Here is a 21047-nt window from a genome sequence, read left to right on the forward strand (position 1 = left end):
GAAACATAATCAACAGGAAAAATCTGTGCAGTGTTCTCTTTCCATGGTTAATCACTTCAGCCTGAAGATGAAATAGGTCTTCATCCCAATGGTTTTTCATGTAAAACTGTCGTACTCAACTATATCCCGATTCTCTTTCTCTGGTATCTTGAGTTCTGCCTTTTCTGGATTCCTTCAGGCTTTTATTCTGCTGCATAAATACAACAGTATTTTAATTGTTGTTTACAAAATATGAAATAAATAGGAGAAACAAGAAATGTTTTCATTTCATTTCAACATACACACAGGGAAAACCTAGGCGGGGAGTTAATTTTTTTTTTTTAAAAGATGGTGATTTTGGGAGAGCACAATCCAGAATTCAGGGCATGGCCACAGTGAGAATCTGCGTGTGAGCTACCCCTGGTTCTCTCCCATTGTTAGTTAGGGCTACACATACTCCCCCTTGTCCAAGCTGTGACTGTTAAACTAACATGGACACATTTGTGAAAAGGAAGGTTCTAGGGAATCCAGGTGGGACATAACCATGTCCAGCTCTTGGGGGCTCCAACAGATCTGGACCGTCCTTCCGAGAGAGGTTGGGCCGGACTTCTTCCTTCGGTATTGTACAATCTGAATGTGAAGATTCTCAGAGGTTTGTAGCATGAAGAAAATGTCACTCAAGCAGCGGAAATTAATCAGATAAAGGGCAGCTGGTCACAAAGAAAGGGGGGAAGGGGTTTCTTTCAGTGTTGACCCATTCACTGGGAGCCTGCTTAGCTAGATCCCTGGGTTTGCAAGGGCACCCGTGACAAATTCCTTGTGGGTCCAATCACACTTGGCCAATCAACCATCCTGTCCAGTAAAAATGTTGAAAGAAGATCTTTGCTGTTTTGCAACTATATTTTAGAAGAATCCTTCAGTGGCTTCTTTCTCATCAGGGGAATAACACTCCCGTGAACTAATTCCACTTCAGCTTCCATTCTTTGTGGGGTCTCCAAGATTCGGCCCTTTCTTTAGGCAAGCAGGGGGGCTATGTGTCCATCCTAAATTTTAAAATGTTGAGGCTACCAAAGTGCTTGGGGTTCTCCCTTTTTTTGCACCGTAGCCTCTGCCCTTTATGTTTAGCTCCTACTATTGTAGTAGGGAAGAAGCAGGCGGAATTTGAATGGAGCAAAAGCAGATGGAAAAGTCTCAGGTGCTGGACCTGGCCTAAAAAGGACAAGGGCCGAGCTGCACCCACACTGGCTTCCCCCTTTGGACGTGGGGCTTTTTAAAGGGGGGAACACCTTGTCCTGGCGCTGGACAGAGGCTGGCCACTGCTAGAAGAGTTTTAGTGCATGGAACGGTTTTTGTAATTGTTTCCAACATTTCACATGACATGAGGCTTTGAAGTCCCGAGGATGTGCAGGGCCTCAGAAGGTCTTTCCAGCTCTTGGATTTTGAGGGGGGGGGGGCATCTCTCATTAGGACCTCAGCAGTGGGTCTGATCTTGCCTGTGGTTCCCGGTGGGCCTCCCTCTCAGCCTATATAATCTTTCAGGCAGCCCGTGTTTCGGATGAGCCAGCCGAATGCCCTGGCCTCTTGCAGTATTTAAGGCCCTGTTTTATTTATGAATCACTGTGGGGCACGAGGTCTCCCCGTCCGTCAGATGTGGCCCAAGGAAGGGAAATGGGTCAGGGCGGGATGTCGTCCCTTCCTCATTTCTCTCTCTGCCCCCCTCCCCCTCCTCCCTGCTCCTGTCCCCCACCACAAAGATGTTCCCGTGGCAGAAGAGCCTGAATAGAGATGGCCAAGCCAGCCTTTCACTCCCCAGGCAGAACAAAACCCAGAGTGTCATCGTCCCCCCCCCTCCCTCCATCTCTCTCGGGAAGATTGAAAGGGTGGGGAGGTCATTGACATGCAGATGTTCCCTGCTGGAGTTGCTTTCATCCATCCCCCTCTGGTGCAGGGAGAAAGGAGCAGGAGGAGCAGAGCGCTCTGTCTTCCCCTCTGTCTTCGCCAGTTCTCCCGCTGGTATCTTGCACCCAGCAGCTCAGGCAACAGGCGAGGGGGTCGTCCCAGCGCAGCCTCCGAATCCCCCTGTAGGAAAACGCTGGGATCAGAGGGCTCGATTGTTCCAGGCCACCCAATGTGCTCCGTGGGGGAGTCGCCCCACAGCTCCAAATGCAGCATCACTTCCCATAGACAGGCCACAGGGCCATTGGTTCAATGCCTTCAGAGCTATGGCATTATTAGTCACCTCTTGAGATAACTCAAAGTTTTAACCTATCCCAGGTTCTCTGCTTTCCCACAGGACGGTTTGGGTTATGGGTGGACTAATGGTGCATACAGGTCCAGAAGTCCGGTTTGAGACTACAGAACGTCCGCCCTCTCTTCTTTTGCTTGTTTCTGTCTCTGGAAGTTCTCATCTTTCTTGGGAATAGGAATTGACCAGTGCCGCTCACATTACGTCTGTTCCTTACTCTGTAGCTTGTTACAAGGCTTAAAAAAATAAAATAAACCCAGGGGCTCCTGCTGGTGTGGCTGCCGGCAGAAACCTTTCCATCCCTCATGACGTGGGCCTCCCACGGACTGTGAACGGCCGTCTGGAGTAAGACAATTGGGTGTCTCCACTCGGACGATCTGGGCCCGTGGCAGGAAAAGAGCTCCAGGTAAGCGCGAGGAGAAGGCCAGCCTTGTCCCACGCAGGTGGGTACAGCAGAAGCAGCCACAAGCCTGGCGTCCACCTCTGGTCCTAACAGGGTTTCTTGCCAGGGGGGCTGTGCCTTCTCTCTAAGGACGGGTGAGGGAATCTCTTCACAAGCATTCAAGCCTTTCTATAATAAATGAGACCTTTCCCCTCACAGTTTTATGAACATTAGAGCCAATTCCTGCTTTCCTCAGTTCAAAGGGGCCAAAACAGCCTTCCACCACCAGGCATCCTGTAGGTGTGTTTGACTACAGGTTCCATGGTTTCTAGTCAGGAGAGACTGCAGTCTGCTCTGTCCAAAGGTCCCAGTCTGGGGCAGAAGCCCCTTCCCTCAGAAGATGGCAGGCAAATGGGAAGCTTTGCTAAAAGAGCCCTGGGAAGTAGACAGAAAATGGTATTGGCTAACAACCAATAGAAAGGCACAGAACAGCCTGGACAAAATAGTCCAGTAAGGGGGGAAAGGCTAGCAAAGGGATGAAGTAAGTGCTTGGGCAGTTGCAGCTATAATCACTCTCACTTAATTGACATGACTAAGGCTTTACAACAAAGATACAATTATCGACATTGGTCTAAGAGTTTATGTATATTAATTATTCCTTATATTTTTAATTGTGTTGCAATAAATAAAAACTTTTATCTGTCCCTCACCCCAAGTACCCTTCACTCTCCCAGGTAAGCAATTGTTTTAGGCTGCCAGGGGGCTATTCTGTTCCCCGAGGACTAGGAGAATGCCTAAGCTAGCGTGTGCCTTCTCCATTGTGCTGGGGAGAGCCTCCAGGGGTGGGTGGGCCTCGCCTGCCAGCCGATGGGACTGAGTCTGCCAGAGCTGGGAGGAGGCGCCTCTGGGGACTTAGCCACGGTTTCCTGGGGAGTTTGGGAAACGTTTGCGCTGGGACAAAAGGATCCTCTGCACCGTATTCGAATGAGGCAACAGTTCTGGAGCTTCTCATTCCAGGGAACCGTGTAGATGGTCAGTTGTAAGCCTGATGCGCTTTAGAAAGAAATTGCCGCCTCTTTTTGGTCTGGAAGCTTCAGGTGATGCCAAAGGAAACAGTTGGTGACGCTTCTCAGCAGAACTCCAGTCTTCCGAAGCTTTGGGCTCAGTTGCCACCAGAGGAGCTTCCCTGCTTTATGACTCCCTTGCAGAGATGGTGGAGACCTTCATTGTCAGGGTCAAACCGTCATGCACCTTCTCTTGTTCGGTGTTTTGTGGGATGGACAGTCGTTAGTCTTGTTTCCTCTCCTCTCTGCTTCTTGTGTCTGTTCCGGTTCGGCCCAGTGGCTTCTCTGATGCTGTTCAGTGATTCCATCTTTCTTTTCCTTGGAAACGGCATTTCTTTTAGCCTCTTTCATCACAGAGTTCTTGCTTCTCCACGGTTGAGATTTTCTTTTTTAATTTCCCCATTTTATTGTGTTCTGAAATATCAAAAAAGTGCCTGGGCATGTAAGCTTTGAATAGAAGGCACGTCAGAGTGGAGGCTCACCTCCTGTCAGGCGTTGTGTGAGATAATGATGAGTGCCATTGAGGAGATTGTCTTCTCCTGCACCATGGCAACATTTCTCTCCTGAAATGATGGAGATCTCGACTTCGCCCAGTCTCTTGGTCACCTCCTTTTCTCTTACATCTTTTTCACTATACTCTTTCGCAGAGTTACTACTACACATGTTCATTAAAAACCTATAGCAGTGATGGTGAGCCTTTTTTTCCTCGGGTGCCAAAAGAGTGCGGGCATGAGCTATCGCGCATATGTGAGTGCCCACACCCATAATTCAGTGCCTGAGGAGGGTGAAAACAGACCCTCTGGAGGCCGGACATGGCCTGTTTCCCAACATCTGGTGGCCCCGGTAGGCTTGTATTTGGCCCTACCCAGGCTCCAAATGTGCCGCTAGAGCCAGGGGAAGGTAAAAATGCTCTCCCCTATCCCCATGGAGGCTCTCTGGAAGCCAAAAACGCCCTCCCAGAGCCTCTGTGTGAGCCAAAAATCAGCTGGCTGGCACTCACATGCGCATTGGAGCTGAGCTCGGGCAATGACTCGCCTGCCAGAGCTATAGCTCCGCCTGCCACCTGTAGCACCCATGCCATAGGTTCGCCATCACTGGCCTATAATATTTCTAATAGTAGGAAGGCTTCAGATTTTCAGTTGCTTGCCATTATTTGTCAGAGAGCAATGGAAGACTGAAATAATTTCTGTTACCTTTGAAGAAAAAACCAAGAAGCGTGGGGCCACCTGGCCATCCTCTCAAGCACTAGTAGACATGGGCCCTTTCTTTCCCCAGAATAGTCAGGAGCCAGGGCTTCACTTGCACATGGATCAATTGGAGGCGGCTCTTTGCTTTGAGCACCCGTGAGGAGAAGGCTGCCTCTGTCTCCCGCGGATGCCTTCTGAAGAGAGAGGTGGGTGGACGCTTGCTTTCCCACCAAGAGCCCTGGTTTCCTTCCCTTCCCCTGGAATTGGGTTGGGCTGAGAGAGAGAGAGAATTAACCAGGGCTCAGAGTTACCCAGGCCGAGAGTGAATGAAAACCTGGTCCAGAGCTTACGTCGTAACCCCCACCTGAGCCTTTTCAGTAAGCCCAGCTTGAATTCTGTTTCATATTTATACCAGCAGATATTATTATAGGTTCTGTGTTTGTCCTGTATTTTAAAAAACACAATTGCACGTAAGCTGCAGGAAGGAGCTTGTTTCCACCACGTGATGCCTGCTTGAGCTGTTTTGTTTAGGAAAGAAAAAAACCCCACCTGTGTTTGCATTGTCATCATGTTGCACTGCTTTTGTAACATTTAAGTCAAAGTTTCAAACTCCAAAGATGACAGAAAGTGTCTTCCAACAGCATGTTGCATCAGACTCGACCAAGGAGGATGCGGAAGACGTTTTCTCCACTTCCGCATCACAAGCCCTTCCCCACTAGAAAGGCAAACAGGGAAAGTCTAAGAAGGAGAGCCAGGAGAGAAGGTGTGTGTGTGTCCTGTGTCTTCCCTTCGTGTCTCTGGCGGCAGCTGAGAGATCAGAGAAGGCGGCACATGGGCCGAGTGCGTATTTGTGCTGGTATCCGAGTGCAATGCTCTCTTGGCCAAACTGTAACACACACACAAAGTCTGTAGGATTAGATTCTTGGGGAGAATTGTGTTAAGCTGCCAGGCCTCATTTGTGAGATTGATTTACCCAGCAAGCAATAAAATACAAAAGACCAGAAAATGTGGGAGATGGTAACCAATCACAGGGCCATTTCCTCTCTGGCTCGGTCCCGGTCAGTAACATCCTTCTTTGACCAGAGTTATTGCGGAGGTAGTTTTAACTGTATAGTTAACAATATCTCGTAGTAATTTTCTTTCAGTTGTGTATCACCAGTAGACATGAATAAATGATGTGGATCAAAAACTAAAGAAGGATATGCCATTTGTATCATTGGTTTCCATTCCAATTGACCGTAAAAACAGCATTTTGAAAGGCTCACCGATGGTGCACAAGCCCTGCTCTTGGTCAGTTAGGAGGGAGTGGGATGCAAATCTCGCTCCCCCCTTGCCTTTCCCTTTCCTTGCAGGGCGAGACCTTCAGTCCCCATCAGCCTGGGTGTGTGTGGAGGGGGGGGGGCGCTCCGGCCCTTGCCCTGGGCACAAGCACACACCCGTTCTATGCTCAGGAGTTTTGCTCGTGGGGCAATGGAGAAATGCCCTTGTGGGAAAGAATAAGCAGTGGGACCCTCCCCATCTAAGGGTCTGTTGTGGGCCTGTGAAAGTGAGAGGCAGTGGAATCCACAGGCGCCTCTTTTGTTCCAGTGGCTCTGGGGCATTTGCCCGGGCCCAGGTTAATCATGGCCAGGATGTACTTTGGTGCCCATCCTTTGATTGTCCTTCCTCACCATGGGCAAAAGTAGAGGATGAAATCCATTGGCTCCCTCCGGCCTGAGCCACGTTGCCAAGAGACAGCAAGGCCAGGCTTCCTTCCTCTGGGGGGGGGGGGAGCATCTGGCTGCCCTGGGCAGGCAGCATTTACAAGAGGGAGAAGAAGCCCCTTCGGTCAGGAGGAGGCGGTTTGCAAGAGCAGCCGGAATCAGCCCACGGGATTAAGAAATGAAAGCAAGAAGGTTACAGTGCACTTTGAAATGGGATCCAACCATCACTACAAAGCTTAGCCAGCAACCGACGGGCCACTTGGGCTGAATATTAAAAAGGGTGCAAGGGCTCCCCTGAAAGCTGTCAGGACAGGTGAAAGTGTGGGGCGAAGGGGTGGAGGCTGCCGGAGGAAGGAAAGCTCCAGCTCCTGGGGAACTTGTGCCTGGAATCCCAGTGTGAGGAGGCGTAATCCAGGCGCTGCTGCTGGAGACTCTGGAGGCCACCAGCTCCATCCCTTTGGGAGCCAGAGGGGAAGAAGGAGGCTCGCTTGACGCTGAGGGACATCTGGGAGGCAGCCTCACCATTTCAGCCCCCCCTGCCTTGCAGGACAGCTGCAGGAATCAAAGGGCCAGGAGAGAGCGTGGCCTGGCCTGTTCCTGGCTCCTGCTTAGAGAAAGGGTGAAACGACAAGTCACACGATGGATGCTCCCTGTGGGGGGAACCCCCTCGGCCCTGGCGGTTGTTTGCTTGCCGCCCTTCTGCAGTGACTCAGGGCAGCTTACACAATGAAATCAGCACAAAAATACACAATGTAAGAAACCCAATGTAGGTTTAATATAAAAACCCAGCCATGAAGGGCATTCAGGTAAAACCCAGCCTCCCACACTCACCCGTACTGTTCCCTGGGGCTGATGGCCATGCTCAAGGCCCCAGGGCGGCTGCCAGAGGGGCGTTTTTAGAGCCTTACGAAAGGCCAGGAGGGGGGTGGGGGGGACTTGATTCCAGAGGGCCGGAGCAGCCACAGAGAAGGCCCTTTCCCTAGGCCCCTCCAGGCGACATGGCTTGGCTGACGGGACCCGGAGAAGGCCGACTGTGGGCTCGGACCGGCCGCTGGGATGCATGAGGCAGAAGGCGGTCCCGGAAGTAATCCGGCACCTTGTCATGGCACCTTGATCCAAACAGAGTTTGCTAGAAGTCGTGATGAAGATCTTTCAAGGCAATTGTGTGTTTTATTGACTGTCAGGTCAGTTGGCATCAGTCTGGAGAGACCTTTGGTACCCAAGGTTATTACTTACCCTGCCCGGTCTCTGCATGGAAAGAGCCATTGGCCGTGGATTAAAGAGAAGCTGGAGGCTTGTGGGCAACTCTTCCTTCGGGGATGGGGAAATACGGCTTCACGTTGTTGCAATCATTTTAAATTGTTATTAAAATGGAGAAGTCACCATTCAAGTGGTCTGTCTTGACACCCGTCTTAATTCAAACCAAAGGGAGGGGGCCAAGTCTTCCCAAGCCACGCAGGGCTTCGGGGGTCTCCAGGGGCAGCCTGGGAACTCTGGAGAGCTTCTGGAGGTCTTGGAGGAAGTGGGCACGTGGAGAGCACAATGCCTGAAGGCAAGTGGTGCATGGCAGGTCTTTGGGAGCGCTGGGGGGCCTGGGGAGGGGGGGGTCATGCTGTTCCCGGAGGCTTGTGCGCCTGGGAAAGCAGCCCCAGGCAGTACCTGGGAGTCAGAGCGTGGGCACGAGGGCTGGCGCAGGTGCCGGGGGCAGGGGCAGCTGGCTGACTGGGGGCCTCTGCCGTACTTTAGCCCAGCTTGGGCTGCTGCTGCCAAATGCCACAATGCAGGACTGGACTGTGGTGGCTGTGACTTTGCACAACAGTGCATCACACACACACACACATGCAGCTCACGCATGGCCTGCGCCAGGAATCCCAGGGCGCAAAGCAGGGAACTGCCAGGATTCTGCTTTGAATTATTTTATTTAAACATGTCCATCTTTTTAGGTAGAGAATATTCAGATAGAGCAGAAATATTTTAAGTAAAGAAATTTTAAATAAAAGAATTAAGCCGCATCTGAGTTAGTTTTGCTTCTCATTGGTGGGCTGTCTGTGAGGAAGCTCAGCCGAGTGACTCAGGAGCTGGAAAGCCTGTCTTGCGAATGCACAAACTCTGGAGTTTCCAGTGCTGGGAGTCTGAGGAGTGTCAGGCTTTCTTGGTGATGAAGCATCTTTCCAGAATCTGAAGGCATTTGGAGGTTATATTTAGCCTGAACCTTCTGGTCCTGGTAATCCCCTCATGTCTCTCTCTCTCTCTCTAACTTTGAATGGTCCCTGCCACCTCTTGAAACGAGCTCTGCGGCTGATAGGCCTTCAGGCTGATGAATCAGCACAACTATTTGCTATGTCACTGTGCCTCCCGGAGACTCATTAAGGCCCAGGCAGGACTTTGGATTGGTTCCCTTTCTTTGAGCTTCCTCTCCAGAGGCATCACCGTCCAGGAGATAGATTTGAGACCCCACTTCTTCTCAATGAAAGAGAATAGATTCCGAATTCTGGTGCTCTTTGAGCTCGGTTGGTTGCTTGCAGACGTTTTGTTACCCAACTAGATATTGTGTGTGTGTGTGTGTGTGTGTGCGCGCGCGCAAAACACACACACACAGAGAGAGAGAGAGATTGGTAGGAATTGTTTTTTCTGCAGTTCTAATTATCCATTGAAATCTGTATGAGGACTCAGAATACTATTATGTTTGGGGGAAATTCTATGATTGGATAGAAAACCAATATGGGTAGAAGTTAGTTAACACCAATTGAAATGGAAGGACGGTGATAGGCTAAAGATTTGAGACTTAGGCAACATAATATTTGATTGTTGGAGGTAGCACTCTATTTAAAATATCTAAAGGATTAGACTTGTAGACGTATTAGCAGAGAGCTGAGGTTACTATTACTACTATAAATTATAGACGTTTAGGGAGATGAGCTGCTCGGATGTTACCTATAAAATAATGGATGGATGCAATGAAATGAAAAGAGGAAGAGGGAGACGGAAGAGGGGAAGGGAGGAGAGAGGGATGTCAGAAGGGAGCAGCAGAAGACAGAGGTGAGGAGAAGGTGAGAGGAAGTAAGAAGAGGAAAGAAGGAGAGAGGGGAGAGAAGGAGAAAGGAGGTAGAGAAGAGGGAGGGAAGGAGAGAGAAAGGGGGGAGAATATTATGATATGGTATGGGGGAAACAGATGATCAACCATATAGTGTTAGATGTATATTGTTATGTTTGTTTATTTGACAATAATGTAAAATGTATGTTAATACTTGATAAGATCTTATGGTACATTTCTTGATGTGCATGAAGGAGAGTTAAAAATAAAAAAAATGTGATCTGAATGTTAATCACTATGTACTATTGATTCCCCTTTGTCTTTGTCTTATTCTTAATAAAACTCAATAAAGACTAATAAAAAATAAAATAAATAAAATAAAAAAGAAGTCCTTGTCGGTCTTGGTGGGTTGCAGAACCGAAGCAGACAGTGACAGAGGTGCAGATGACGGACTCAACGGTTCCTCTGTAGAACCGGATCAGCATCTCCTGGGGCAGTTGACGCTTCCTGAGTTGAAAGCGCAGAAAGAACCGTCTTGGTGGTGCTTTTTGGAGGAGGTTTCTGATGTTAGACAGAGCAGATAGAGAAACTTTAGAGCCTTATGTGGGGAAGGAAGCTTCCCTGGGCTTCCCACCTTTGAGGAGACCTAAGGAGAAGACCTCTGAGGGACGTCTGGAGGGGTCTTTCCCCACCACTTGCAAAAGCCAGGAGGCCTAGTGGGTAATGAAAAGAATTCCTCTCTTTTGGGGCTGCTGCTCATTAGGTTCTGTATTGGATAGTTGGGGAATGAAAGAAGCTCATTAAGATCTTCAGTTCTTTTTTCAGAATAATCCAAAAAATACTGATCCTCATTATTATTATTTATAAAATGTACATGATGCCTGATTCCAAATGATTTGGGGCTTACAGATAAAACTTTTAAAAAACACAATAATAGACAAACATGAAAGTGGGAAGAGTGATCAAAAAACAAGATGAGAGATTGGACTTTCAAGATGTGTGCGCAAATTAAGTGGGAAAAACATCATAATAAAGAGAAGAAATTATACTGCACTGTCACACCAGGGTTTACTTACCTTTGCTCTTTATACCAGAAAGTTAACAGGAAGCATTTAATGACAAATGCACACCAGGTTTCCGCCTTGGCAGTCGTGCTTGGTTCTGCAATGTTCACAGAAGCCTACATTTATTTGTTTATAATTTACGGTACCCGGAAGTCTGCGTGCTTGTTACTTAATCACCCTTTTACTTATTCTCAGTACCAATTAAAACTATGTAATATTATGTGTTCCAAAGAGGGAACTGAGAAATTGAAGAAAAATCACCTTGGCCTGAAAGTTACAAAAGGGTTGGTCTTTCTGTGCACAATGGAGTTGCCACCAGGGTTGGTTCCTCTGGATGGTGCGAAATAAAACCTCACAGCCGGCCCCCATTTCGCCTCCTCCACCGCGCAGGCCATTCAGCTGTGAACCTGGGTGGATGATTGAATGTCCTCCCCTTGAAGCTTGGAAGAGATCGCTGGAGCTGGGAGTCTCGGAGGAAAAACAGGGCCGAGCAGAGATAGCTGGCCCACTACCATTGGGCCTAAAACCACGACCTCTTGGCCTTGGCTTATTCGGGGGGCTTTGCGGCAATCCTCCCCCGGTTGTACTAGCCAAATCCTCTTGGCAGGGCTCTCTCTCTCTCTCCTCTGGGCATGTGGGGCCATTCTGGCCTGGAGGCCCTCAGCTCTTAGGGGTTTTAAGCAGAATCCCTGGGTGATGGGAGTTGGCCGCAGTTCAGTTATTGGAGTTCCCTTGCAGGTTCTCCTCCCGCAGGGCTCTTGGACTGCAGCTCCCCTGGCTGGTGGGCAAAACCTCCACAATGAACCTTCCGTCTAAGGCGGCCTTGAAAGCTGCTGTAGCTTCCGGTTGAAAGAGAACTTTGATTCCCCTCTTTTATTTCAAAAGCCCTGGTCATTGGATGTTAATTTAAATGAAGTCTCCATGGACTCAAACTAGATTCCCAAGGCTACACTTGGAGTATACGGGGCAGAAGGGATTTTCTGATACCTTTTCCCAGGGTGTTTTGAGTGGCCTGTGGGGGGCCCTACCTGGGCTTTCCTGGAGGTCCATCCAGATAGGAACGAGGCTTCCAACTGTTCAGGTTTAACCGCACATGGTGGCTTCGGCCTGGCAACCAGTCCCATCCAAGGGGGGAGCCCGCCCTGGATTAGAATGCCAGAGGGTCTTTCTACAAGTGTCTCTTCAGGAAAAAAACCTATCCAAATTTGTATATTTTTTGATACATAGCTAAAGTGGGGCAAATGTTTGATGGAAGCCTTTTCATTACCATGAAGTTATAATCTGAGAATAATCAAATCAACCTCCCAATGTTAGGGAAATTTCTGAAATCTAGTGATCCAAAAATGAATGATATTTGAAGCCGGCCTCTTCCCTCCCTCCCTCCCTCCCTTTCACCCACCCACCCACCCATCAAACCTTTTATTGCTGCCTCTAGGCCCAAGAGGACCTTTAAATAAGGGCAGAAGCACCCTGGATACACATTTTGGCTATTAAGGTGGTGGTGGGGAGGATTCTTAAAAACAGCAGGCCTAGAAGTGGCCTAGAGAATTTAACTTATTAAATTTACAAGCTGCCCAACTCCTTTTCTTGGACTCTGGGCAGCATACAAACAATATAAACAATATAAAGCAGAATAAAACCTCACAAACATTCATTCAACAAAAACATTCATGACTTCTGACCGGAGCTGAATGGTGTAGCTCAACGGCCCAGGCCTGCTGGCAAAGCCAGGTTTTCAAGGCCTTTCAGAAGGCCAGGAGGTGGGGGCGGTATGAATCTCCGGGGCCTCTGCTTCCAGAGAGCTGGAGCCGCCACCGAGAAGAACCCGTATTTCTGGGTTTGAAGCAATGCTCCCAAGACCAGAGGTTCAGGCTTCTCGTTCGCCTAAGGACTGAAGTCTGATCAAATTAAAAAGCCTGTAATTATCGCCCCGCATCCCACGTGTGCCGGTGCAGGAAAGAAGAGGTAGAGCTGAAAGGCCCGGAGGTCTCACAGCCGCTTGTGATGACTCGTTTGTGGCTGTGCATTATTTCAGACTTTACTTCCTTTACTTGGCTTCCCCTTCCCTGAAGTCTCGGGACCACAAAGAGGCAATAGAGGGCTGAGCAGGGCCATAAACACGGGAGGCAAAGCTCCTTTGAGAACAAACCACATTCCAACTTCAAGGCCGCTCACTTCCACGCAGGCCTCAGCCGGCTGCAGCCCCCACGAGTCCCCAGGGCGGCTGCTCAGAGAAAGGGAAGCTTTCACAGCCTTTTGCATTTCCTACATGGGTGGGGGAGGACATGCACCCCCACCCCCACCCCCGCCTAGAAACATGCCCTGCTCCAACTCCGCAGCTGCACTGAGTGGCCGGAGAGCCTGCTGGCCTCCCAGAGGGCAAAGCAGGGGCAGCCGGAGAGAGGGAGGGGCAGCTTCCGGCCCCCCACAAGGCCTCCTCCCATCACTCCTCTCACCCCCCCTCCCTTAAGGGGCTGCCGCATACGTTTCCCCACCAAGAGAGGTTTGCCCTGCACAAGAACCACTAGGAGAAAAACAACCTCTCTTTTAAAGAAAGCACTGACCTTTGAACTCCTGCGGTGTCCAGAGGCCCCTCCAAGGTCCCTGTGGTTGCCCCTGCCTGTTCGTTTCAGGCCCGGGCAGACTCCGGCTGCACTGTCTCTTTAACTGGTGCCTGCCTAGCCATAACCAGGTTCCACGGACGGAAAGCCTGGTGGTGGTTTATAGGCTGCTTTGTCTCGGGAAGGCTCCCCCCTCCCCCGCAGCCCCTTCTACCAGGGATGAGGAGCCTGTGGCACCCGTAGCCATACCTGAGGAGGGCACACGCTCCCTACAGCGGTCCGACCGGAAGCTCCCCGTGTGCTCCCCCTCCGCCTCCTTTTCGCTGCCAGGAGCCTCCAGGACCTCCCTCTGCTTTGGCCTCGGCCCACTTCTTCTGCCGCCGGCAAGGCTCTCCTGAAGGCCTGTGTAGCCGATAGCAGAGCTGAAGGTGGTCCAGAGCTCTGTTATCAGCTGCAGAGGCCTTCAGGGAAGCCCCCCTGGCTGCATAAGAAGTGGGCCCAGGTGGGAGAGGCCTGGTTGCAAGTAGCTGAAGGTGAGTAGCAGGGCAGCTCCATTGGCCCATTTTTCACTGTCTCCAGGCTTCGCGAGGCCTTCCTGGAAGTCTGGAGGCTTTGGTGAGGCCTGTGCCATGCGCGTGACTGGGGGGTGAGGGGGGGTTGTGCACATACACAGGGAAGTGCATTATGGGGCTGTGCTTTCACATGCTACCATTCTTGCGTGCACCATTTTGGCACCAGAGCCACCAAAGGTTTGCCCTCCCTGCCTTTTACCCCCTTCCACCCCCCTTCCAAGAGGAACTTCATCAATGGGCTTATGGAAATTATTTTAGCAGGGAAAGGGTTATTATTTCAGGCTGGCTAGGTAGTGGGACCTGGGCAGGGCTTGCCAGACCTAACTAGGGGTTTTGTTGCCTGTTGTTGCTGAGAATCATCGGAGGATTCTACAGCCTGTTTAGGTGTCCAGAGAGAGAAAACTACGTGGACCAGACTTTAGTTCAGCTGTCTTGTTTTCTAAATAATATTCTGCATAGAAAGCAGACTCATCGTTTAGGAAAGTAGAAATTATAACTGACCCCGTTTTCCAAGGCAAGATAAGACTTCCCCAAAACAGAACAAAAGAAGGTAGAGGCCCCCCCCGCCCCCCCATAAAAGGCTGGTTCAACGTGTGTGTAGCTGCTGCTCCTCTCTTCCCTGCACCTCAGACCCCTTAACAATGTGCTGTAAAACAAAATGGAGATTTCAGGCACTGCTGGTAATTGTTGTGCAAATATAAAACTCCCTCCAAGCTGCTAAATAGGCCAGGGCTCTGTTTACACGGAGAGGCAGCCAGCTTTCCAAGTGTAATGAGTCAGCTCCACGAACAGAAGGGGTGTGGAATTAATCTGGCATCCGTCTGGCTTGCTCTCTCTCTCTCTCTCTCTCTCTCTCTCTCTCTCTCTCTCTCTCTCTCTCTCTCTCTCTCTTGGAAAACCCGGTTTTCAGCCTCCCTGTAAAATAGGTGGATACGTCCTCACTACAAAGGGCCCTGGGGCTCCCCCCTCCCCCCCAGCGTAATTGCACCAAACGTATGGCCAAACGCCCTTTGCAGGCTCATTTTGAACTGGGGTCTCCATTTGGAAGTGGCTGTCGGTCAATATATTCCGAAAGGATTGAATGTCCCGTCTCCCATTTCCCCCACAGGCTGGGGTTTTTTTAATCTTACTTTAAGTGCTTGATGATTTCTGGGGGAGGGGAGGGGGGGAATGTGTCAGCCGTCACAAAATGAGGGTGGAGATGATGATGCAATACACCCCCCTCCTCTTATTGTGAGCCCAGGCCTCACTTTCTCCCTTGGTTTGACAATGGACTGTAAATATTGAATGATCTTACTGAAAGAGCAGTAGATGCTTGGAACAAACTTACAGCAGACGTGGCTGGTCAATCCACAGGAACTGAATGTAAACATCTATTTATTTATTTTATTTTATTTATTGGATTTGTATGCCGCCCCTCTCCATAGACTCGGATAAACCTGGGATAAACATAGATAAACATAGGAGCTCTTTTTCTGCTGTCAATCTTCTATGTTTCTATCTGTGGCAGTATAGCTCAACCTTGGCAACTGGAAGACGGCTGGACTCCAACCACCAGCTTTGCTGGCTGAGGATTCTGGGAGTTAAATCCACCCGTCTTCCAGTTGCCATTTCTGAGGAAAAGGAGGTCGGTTGAAGTTACAGAATCTGATGACGTTTTAATGGTGGCTTACGTTTGACAAATGAGCATTTTGAAAAGAAGGAAAGGCACCTGACCTTTTCCCCATGCAGGAGTAGTTGGGGCCTTAACTGACCCTTAAGAGTTGCCTAACTGGATCATAGTTACTATATGAGGAGCCTATATCCTGAGTGTAGCACTACAGAGTACGTATCTCTAGTGGGATATAAGCAGTGGTATTTTGACTTGCAAGATTGCCTCTACATTAGAAACCCTGCCCTTTAATGGTCTAAAGAACAAGGGGGGCCAATCTGAGGTTAGTTTGGGGAAAAGATTAGAAGTAACGTGAGAAAATATTATTTGACTGAAAGAGTAGTAGATGCTTGGAACAAACTTCCAGCAGACGTGGTTGGTAAATCCACAGGAACTGAATTTAAACATGCCTGGGATAAACATAGATCCATTGTAAGATAAAATACAGGAAATAGTAGAAGGGCAGACGAGAGGGACCAGGAGGTCTTTTTCTGCCGTCAATCTTCTATGTTTCTATGTTTCTAAATCTGCTCGTGGTAAACTTGGATTTTGGTTATGCTGGTGGCATACAAAGTGTGCCCAAAGTGGCAAGTTCTGTCTTCGTGGCTAACAGGGACCGTTGCATTTGCCAATGGATGCGGTGAATCTGTCCGTGTGGTCTCCTCCTCCTGTCAGCTCCCTAAAAAGGATGGTACAATGGTCATGAGGAGCTGCCAACATTAACAGAGGTGAAGATCATGACTCTTGCGAATTCCTCTCCAGGGCCTTGTGCCTCTTACCAACCGCTGCTCTGCTCTGGACGCTGGCTGAGATCGCGGGCCTTTGCCTGAAGCTCCTCTACAGCCTCAAGGCTGGCCGGTCTAGCTTTAGCCGGGGCCCTGGTCCACTGGTCAGAGGCAAGCGGGGGAAGGGACCAGGAGCCCTTGTGATGAGAGGTGGGGGGGGGGTCTCCCAGTCCATGCTGAGCCAGAGCAGGAAGGGAAACGGTTAATGTGAGAAAGCCAGGCCACGGACCTGCCTTCCTCCCTCCCACCAGGAGAGGCCCTCCCCCAGGCTGTTTCCTGGAGCCAGCCCCACAGACCTGAAAGCCCCGGGAAGCAGACCAGGCCCAAGCCTGTCAATAACATCTGGGGAAGGCCGCTGGTTGTAGGCAGGCCGGTGCCATCCTCGCTGCCACTGGGAAAATAGGGGGAGGAGTGTGGCCGCCCGCGCAGACAGGAGCCCCCCCTCCACCCAGCAATCCAAGGCCCAGCAGAGAAGACCCTAAAGGGGGCAGAGCACAACCTGTCTCTTGCGGAGGCCGCTGTGGCAAAATAAGATGGTGAAACCTCAATAAACGTCTAGGCCTGAGCCGGGCTCTTGACTGGGGTCCTGGCCACTCCCCAAATGGCTGCCCAGCGGAGCACAAAATGGCGCTCGTGCAAGTAAAAACTAGAGCATCTGATGGCTGTTGATTTGGCGATAAAAACAGGAGCGTTCGCCTAAGCAATGTAGCCAAACGGTCAGGGGCAAGAAAGAAGAGCGCCTGGTGCTTCTGAGGCAGGGCTGGAGTGCAGTTCTTTTGAGTCCAGCAGTCTTTTCACCGGGGACACCGATGGCGGGGCAGCAACCCAAAGCGGCCTTAACCTGATGCTGGAGCTGGGGAGGAAAGCCGCCGGCCAGCTGATGGGGCTCTTAAAATGGTGGGCGTGACCGCCTGCTCCAAATTGAAAATGCTGCTGGACAGATGGCCCGAAGGCCCAAACCTGCAGCAGCACGGGGAGAAGCTTCCCCTGCCCTGCTCTGTGGGGACCCCTGGCAGAAAGAAGCGGTGGCCTCGACCCTGGCCTCGACCCCTGGCAGAAAGAAGCGGTGTAGGAGACTCTGCCGCCCGCTCGTTCCCCCAAGGCAAACCAGGCGGCCATTCACAGTTAGAAACAGATCAGACAACCCACAACAAACTTCAGGGAAGTCCAGGAAAGGTTCCTAGGATCAAAGCCCAACAAACCCAGAGCTCAAGGAGCAATGAAAAATGCCTCCAGGAGCTGAGGCCTGAGTTGAACGACTGGGGGGGGGGGATCCCCAGAAAACCCCACCCATAGAGCTGTGGGGTCAGAGCAGCCCGTCCTGGGTGCTTTCGGTGTCCTGGAGGTAGGAAGAGACGGAGCAGCCCTCACCCACCATTGTAGCTCTTGCCTAGTAGGTACAAACAGGGTTTGGAAGATTTTCCCTGAAGGTTTGTTGGTTAAAATTTTTTTTTTAAAAAAAAACTAAGATTTGTTGGTCAGTAGCAACTATAGTCCACAAAGTGTTTTGATCTCTTCCACTTCTGCTTTTGAGTCTTGTCACCCATGTTTAAGTTGAACACCGTTTGCTTTTCCTAAACCTTCATCATTTATGCGGGATCAGTATTTTCGCGTCACAGGTCAAAAGACTGACCCCCACCCGTCCAATAAAAAGAAGGGAGTCCATTTGATATCTGTGCACAGGAATAAGAATCCCGTTGTGTATATTTTCTGGAATCAGCTTTTATACTTTCTTTTGGTTGGAGTCTATTGCTGGCTGGTCTTTTCAATGAATGAATCTTGTGTTTTCAGCTGACAAGTGGCTTTCACGGCTGATATTAGAAACAAAACATTATTGGGATTTATCTTACTTCATATTTTAGTGTTGGCTTTGGTGTCCAAGATACTTGTAATTCAGAGCTGTAAATGCTAGGAAAGGTCAGGCGCCTGTAAACAGAGCAGGCCAGGGATCTCTGGCTGGATAACAAGCCCTGCAAGTTAATGTGTTACTCACCCAGGCTGCACATGAAATTTCAGCTGCTTTCATTATATTATGGAACATCTTGCTGTCAGAATTCGGTAAAATAGAAGAAAATTAGGGTAATTATAACTTAGCGTCTCATCATTTCCAAGATGTGGATTTGGGGATAATTTTGCCTTCTTGGTCTTAAACTCTTGTTGCCTGGATCATTTTCTTCTCAGTCTCTGAACTCAGAGCATCAAAGTGGCGAGAAAGCGGTTGTGTTTTTCATGGAGCTCTTGCTGTCAAGAGAATGGGTTTGAGCCTGGTGCACCTCTCCCCCTTCTCTTTCCCTCTGATGCAGGCTGTAAAAAAATTCAAGATTCCTTAGAGAAAAGAATTGAGTTGTTTAAAAAAAAATCACCCCCCCCCCCAAACCCAGCTCTAATTGGTCCCGGTACTAGAGTCTCCCTGGTCCTGGGCAGCTTCTTTCAGTTGGGTTGGAAAGCTTGCTGCAAAGGTGTAGTTAACTTATAGGATGTGGCCACTCTCTCTGTGTGTTGGAAAGGGAGGGAGGGAACCTGGCTCTGCCTCCTTTGGTTAAAACAAAGCCTTTTCCTGGTCCATGTGGCTGAACTGTGTAGTGGCTGTAAAGTCTGTTGGAGATAGGTTACAATGTTTACTACTACTACTATTACTACTGTTGCTACTATGTGCTGCAAAATCTGGTTGTTGTTTTTTTTAAAAACCTTGTAACCAAGCAACTTACAGCATGGGTAACAAAGCTTTGCTGCTGTGCTTGTGGGTTGTGCTTGGCCATATACATGCAGATGCATAGGGAGCCCTGAGTGGCTGAAGAAAGGCAGGTCCTCAGCTGTGCAAAAAACAAGGCCAGTCGCTGCCTTTAGAGCTTCCCCTCTTTGCTCCCTGCTAGCAGACACCAGAAGCAAATGTCTCTGGCAATTTACCCTTTGCTACAAACGTCCTTATGTGAGACTCCCACCAGCCACAGGAGGATGCACTTTAATTGCATCAGGCATAGGAAGAAGGGGTTACAGTTTGATGGAAAAGTAGTAGGTGTTGTGTTTGCATGCACATCTGCATATATATAAAAAGATGATCCCTCTAAGGCAGGGGTCTCCAACCTTGGCACCTTTAAAACTCAAAGCTGGCTGAGGAATTCTGGGAGTTGAAGTCCACAAGTCTTAAAGGTGCCAAGGTTGGAGGCCCCTGTTCGAAGGAATCCAGACGGATGGTCCTCCGGAGCCATTTCCTGCATGTGGGAAGGTTTGCCTCTCGGGTGGCCTTGGGGGGGGGGGCTGCATGTGCCCTGGGCAGGCAGGGTCCCACCTAGGCTCTGGGCTTGCCCGGGTGCAGAGAGGCTCAGCCGGGGGTCTCGGTTCTTGCTAGCGGCCCCCCCGCCTCGCCCTCTTCTTCCAGGCCGTGGCTGACCCACCTGTGTGTTTCCTCCTTGCAGACCGTTGATGATGAAGCGAGGGCAGCATAAATGAAGGACAAGTAAGGAAGGCAGAACGATGCCCAAGGGAGCGTGTTCTAAAACACCACAACCGGACGATTTCTCTCTCAGCAACAACATGGTGGAGAAACAAACGGGGAAAAAGGTAACGTGTCCCTCTCCATCCTTTCCTACTTGGCTCCACTGTGTTGGGGGGACCGTCTTCACCTGCCCTCTCCGCCCCTCCCCCCAGCAGCCACTTACCTGCCCGACAGCTGCCAGGTGAGCCACCCGTGCAGTGCAGGTTCCTGCCAGCTTCTCCACAGGTTTGGTTGTGAGGAGCCAGCAGGAAATTCCCTCGCTCCACGGCCGGAGGATTCGGTTAAGGGCAGCGGCCGGAACAGCAGAGATGGCTGCTGCTAAGCAGTGGAGTCGCTCTTTCTGGCTCCATCACTCAGAGATGGGAATTTCCCCACAGAAATCCAAGGGCTCCCTGAGTGTCGGTGCAGAGGCTAAAATGGGTGGGGCTGCGGGGGTCTCCCTGCTGTTTTTCTCCCCACCAATGCAGTGAAATATCTGGAAGAGGCAGGTGTGACTTGCAGTTTCCAGGAATGCTGGGACTGTGATCTCCAGAAGGTGATTCCCGCTGCTCTCCCTGGTTGCTAGCAGGGTGAGCGTGACAGGACTTATCAAGGAGAGACCTCCCCGCCTGGCTCACCTTTCCTGTTCGCCAACTGTGCAAAGGAGCCCAAAGTGCTGTGTTCACAAAGGGCAAAGCTGATGAATTGGTTGCAAGGAGGGGCCCCAGCCGGTCTCCGCTTTCTAGTTATCTGCACTGCCGTGTGCTGGAGCCATGACGGAGGGGCAGGGCGGCTGGTCACGAGGCCTTTGCTTCTAGGGGTCGCTGTGCCTGCACCTCTGGACCTCTGGAGCGCAGCTTTTAATTTGTCCTGTGTTTGTCAACACTTCCCAAGGGCTTCCCTCCCTCTGCTTGACTCCGCTCCCTGGGGAGGGGCCCAGGAGATTGCTCAGGAGGAATCTCATTCCAGGCCTTGGCCAAAAACTAGCGGTCAGGCTGGCCTTAAGCTCCAAGGGCCTTGTGGGCTGAGCAGTTCACTATCCGTTCCCCCCAAACGATCTGGTCCTTTCTCTAGATATTCCTCTGTAGCATGTCACAGCCAGCCAATCGGAAGCTGTTGTCCTTGCAGCAAAAACTTGCTGGATTGTGTGAATTTTGATTTTTGTTTCACAGAATTTAACGTATGTATCACCTAGGCTTTGATAAACAAGCTAGCAGGAGAAATACCAGCACAGTTTCTCACCACTGCTGTTTTCCATCTGCTCCATTAAAATGCAAAGCTAAAATCTTTCTTTGTAATATCTATTATCTGCTCATCTCCTCCCCCCTCTCCCTTCCCCTCTTCC

The 21047-nt window shown here is 50.2% G+C and overlaps 1 protein-coding gene across 8 annotated transcripts in view; it reads left to right on the plus strand.

Moving 5' to 3' along the window:
* ANKRD11 (ankyrin repeat domain containing 11) overlaps window positions 1–21047 on the plus strand; it is a 122128-nt gene that overhangs the window by 63806 nt on the left and 37275 nt on the right. For 5 of the 8 annotated variants that reach the window (XR_011559897.1, XR_011559895.1, XR_011559896.1 and 2 more), the window contains exons 1-2: window positions 13467–13752; window positions 19644–19788. Coding sequence is in view for 4 of the 8 variants with exons in the window: in XM_070761759.1 (XP_070617860.1) it covers window positions 19702–19788 (87 nt within the window). In the remaining 4 variants the exon portion in view is untranslated. Of the gene's footprint in view, window positions 1–13466; window positions 13753–19103; window positions 19237–19643; window positions 19789–21047 lie in introns of those variants that run through there. The other 3 variants (XM_070761760.1, XM_070761762.1, XM_070761761.1) reach the window with 2 other exon arrangements.

This window comes from Erythrolamprus reginae, chromosome 9 (assembly GCF_031021105.1).
Source record: "Erythrolamprus reginae isolate rEryReg1 chromosome 9, rEryReg1.hap1, whole genome shotgun sequence".
Classification (NCBI taxonomy): domain Eukaryota; kingdom Metazoa; phylum Chordata; class Lepidosauria; order Squamata; family Dipsadidae; genus Erythrolamprus; species Erythrolamprus reginae.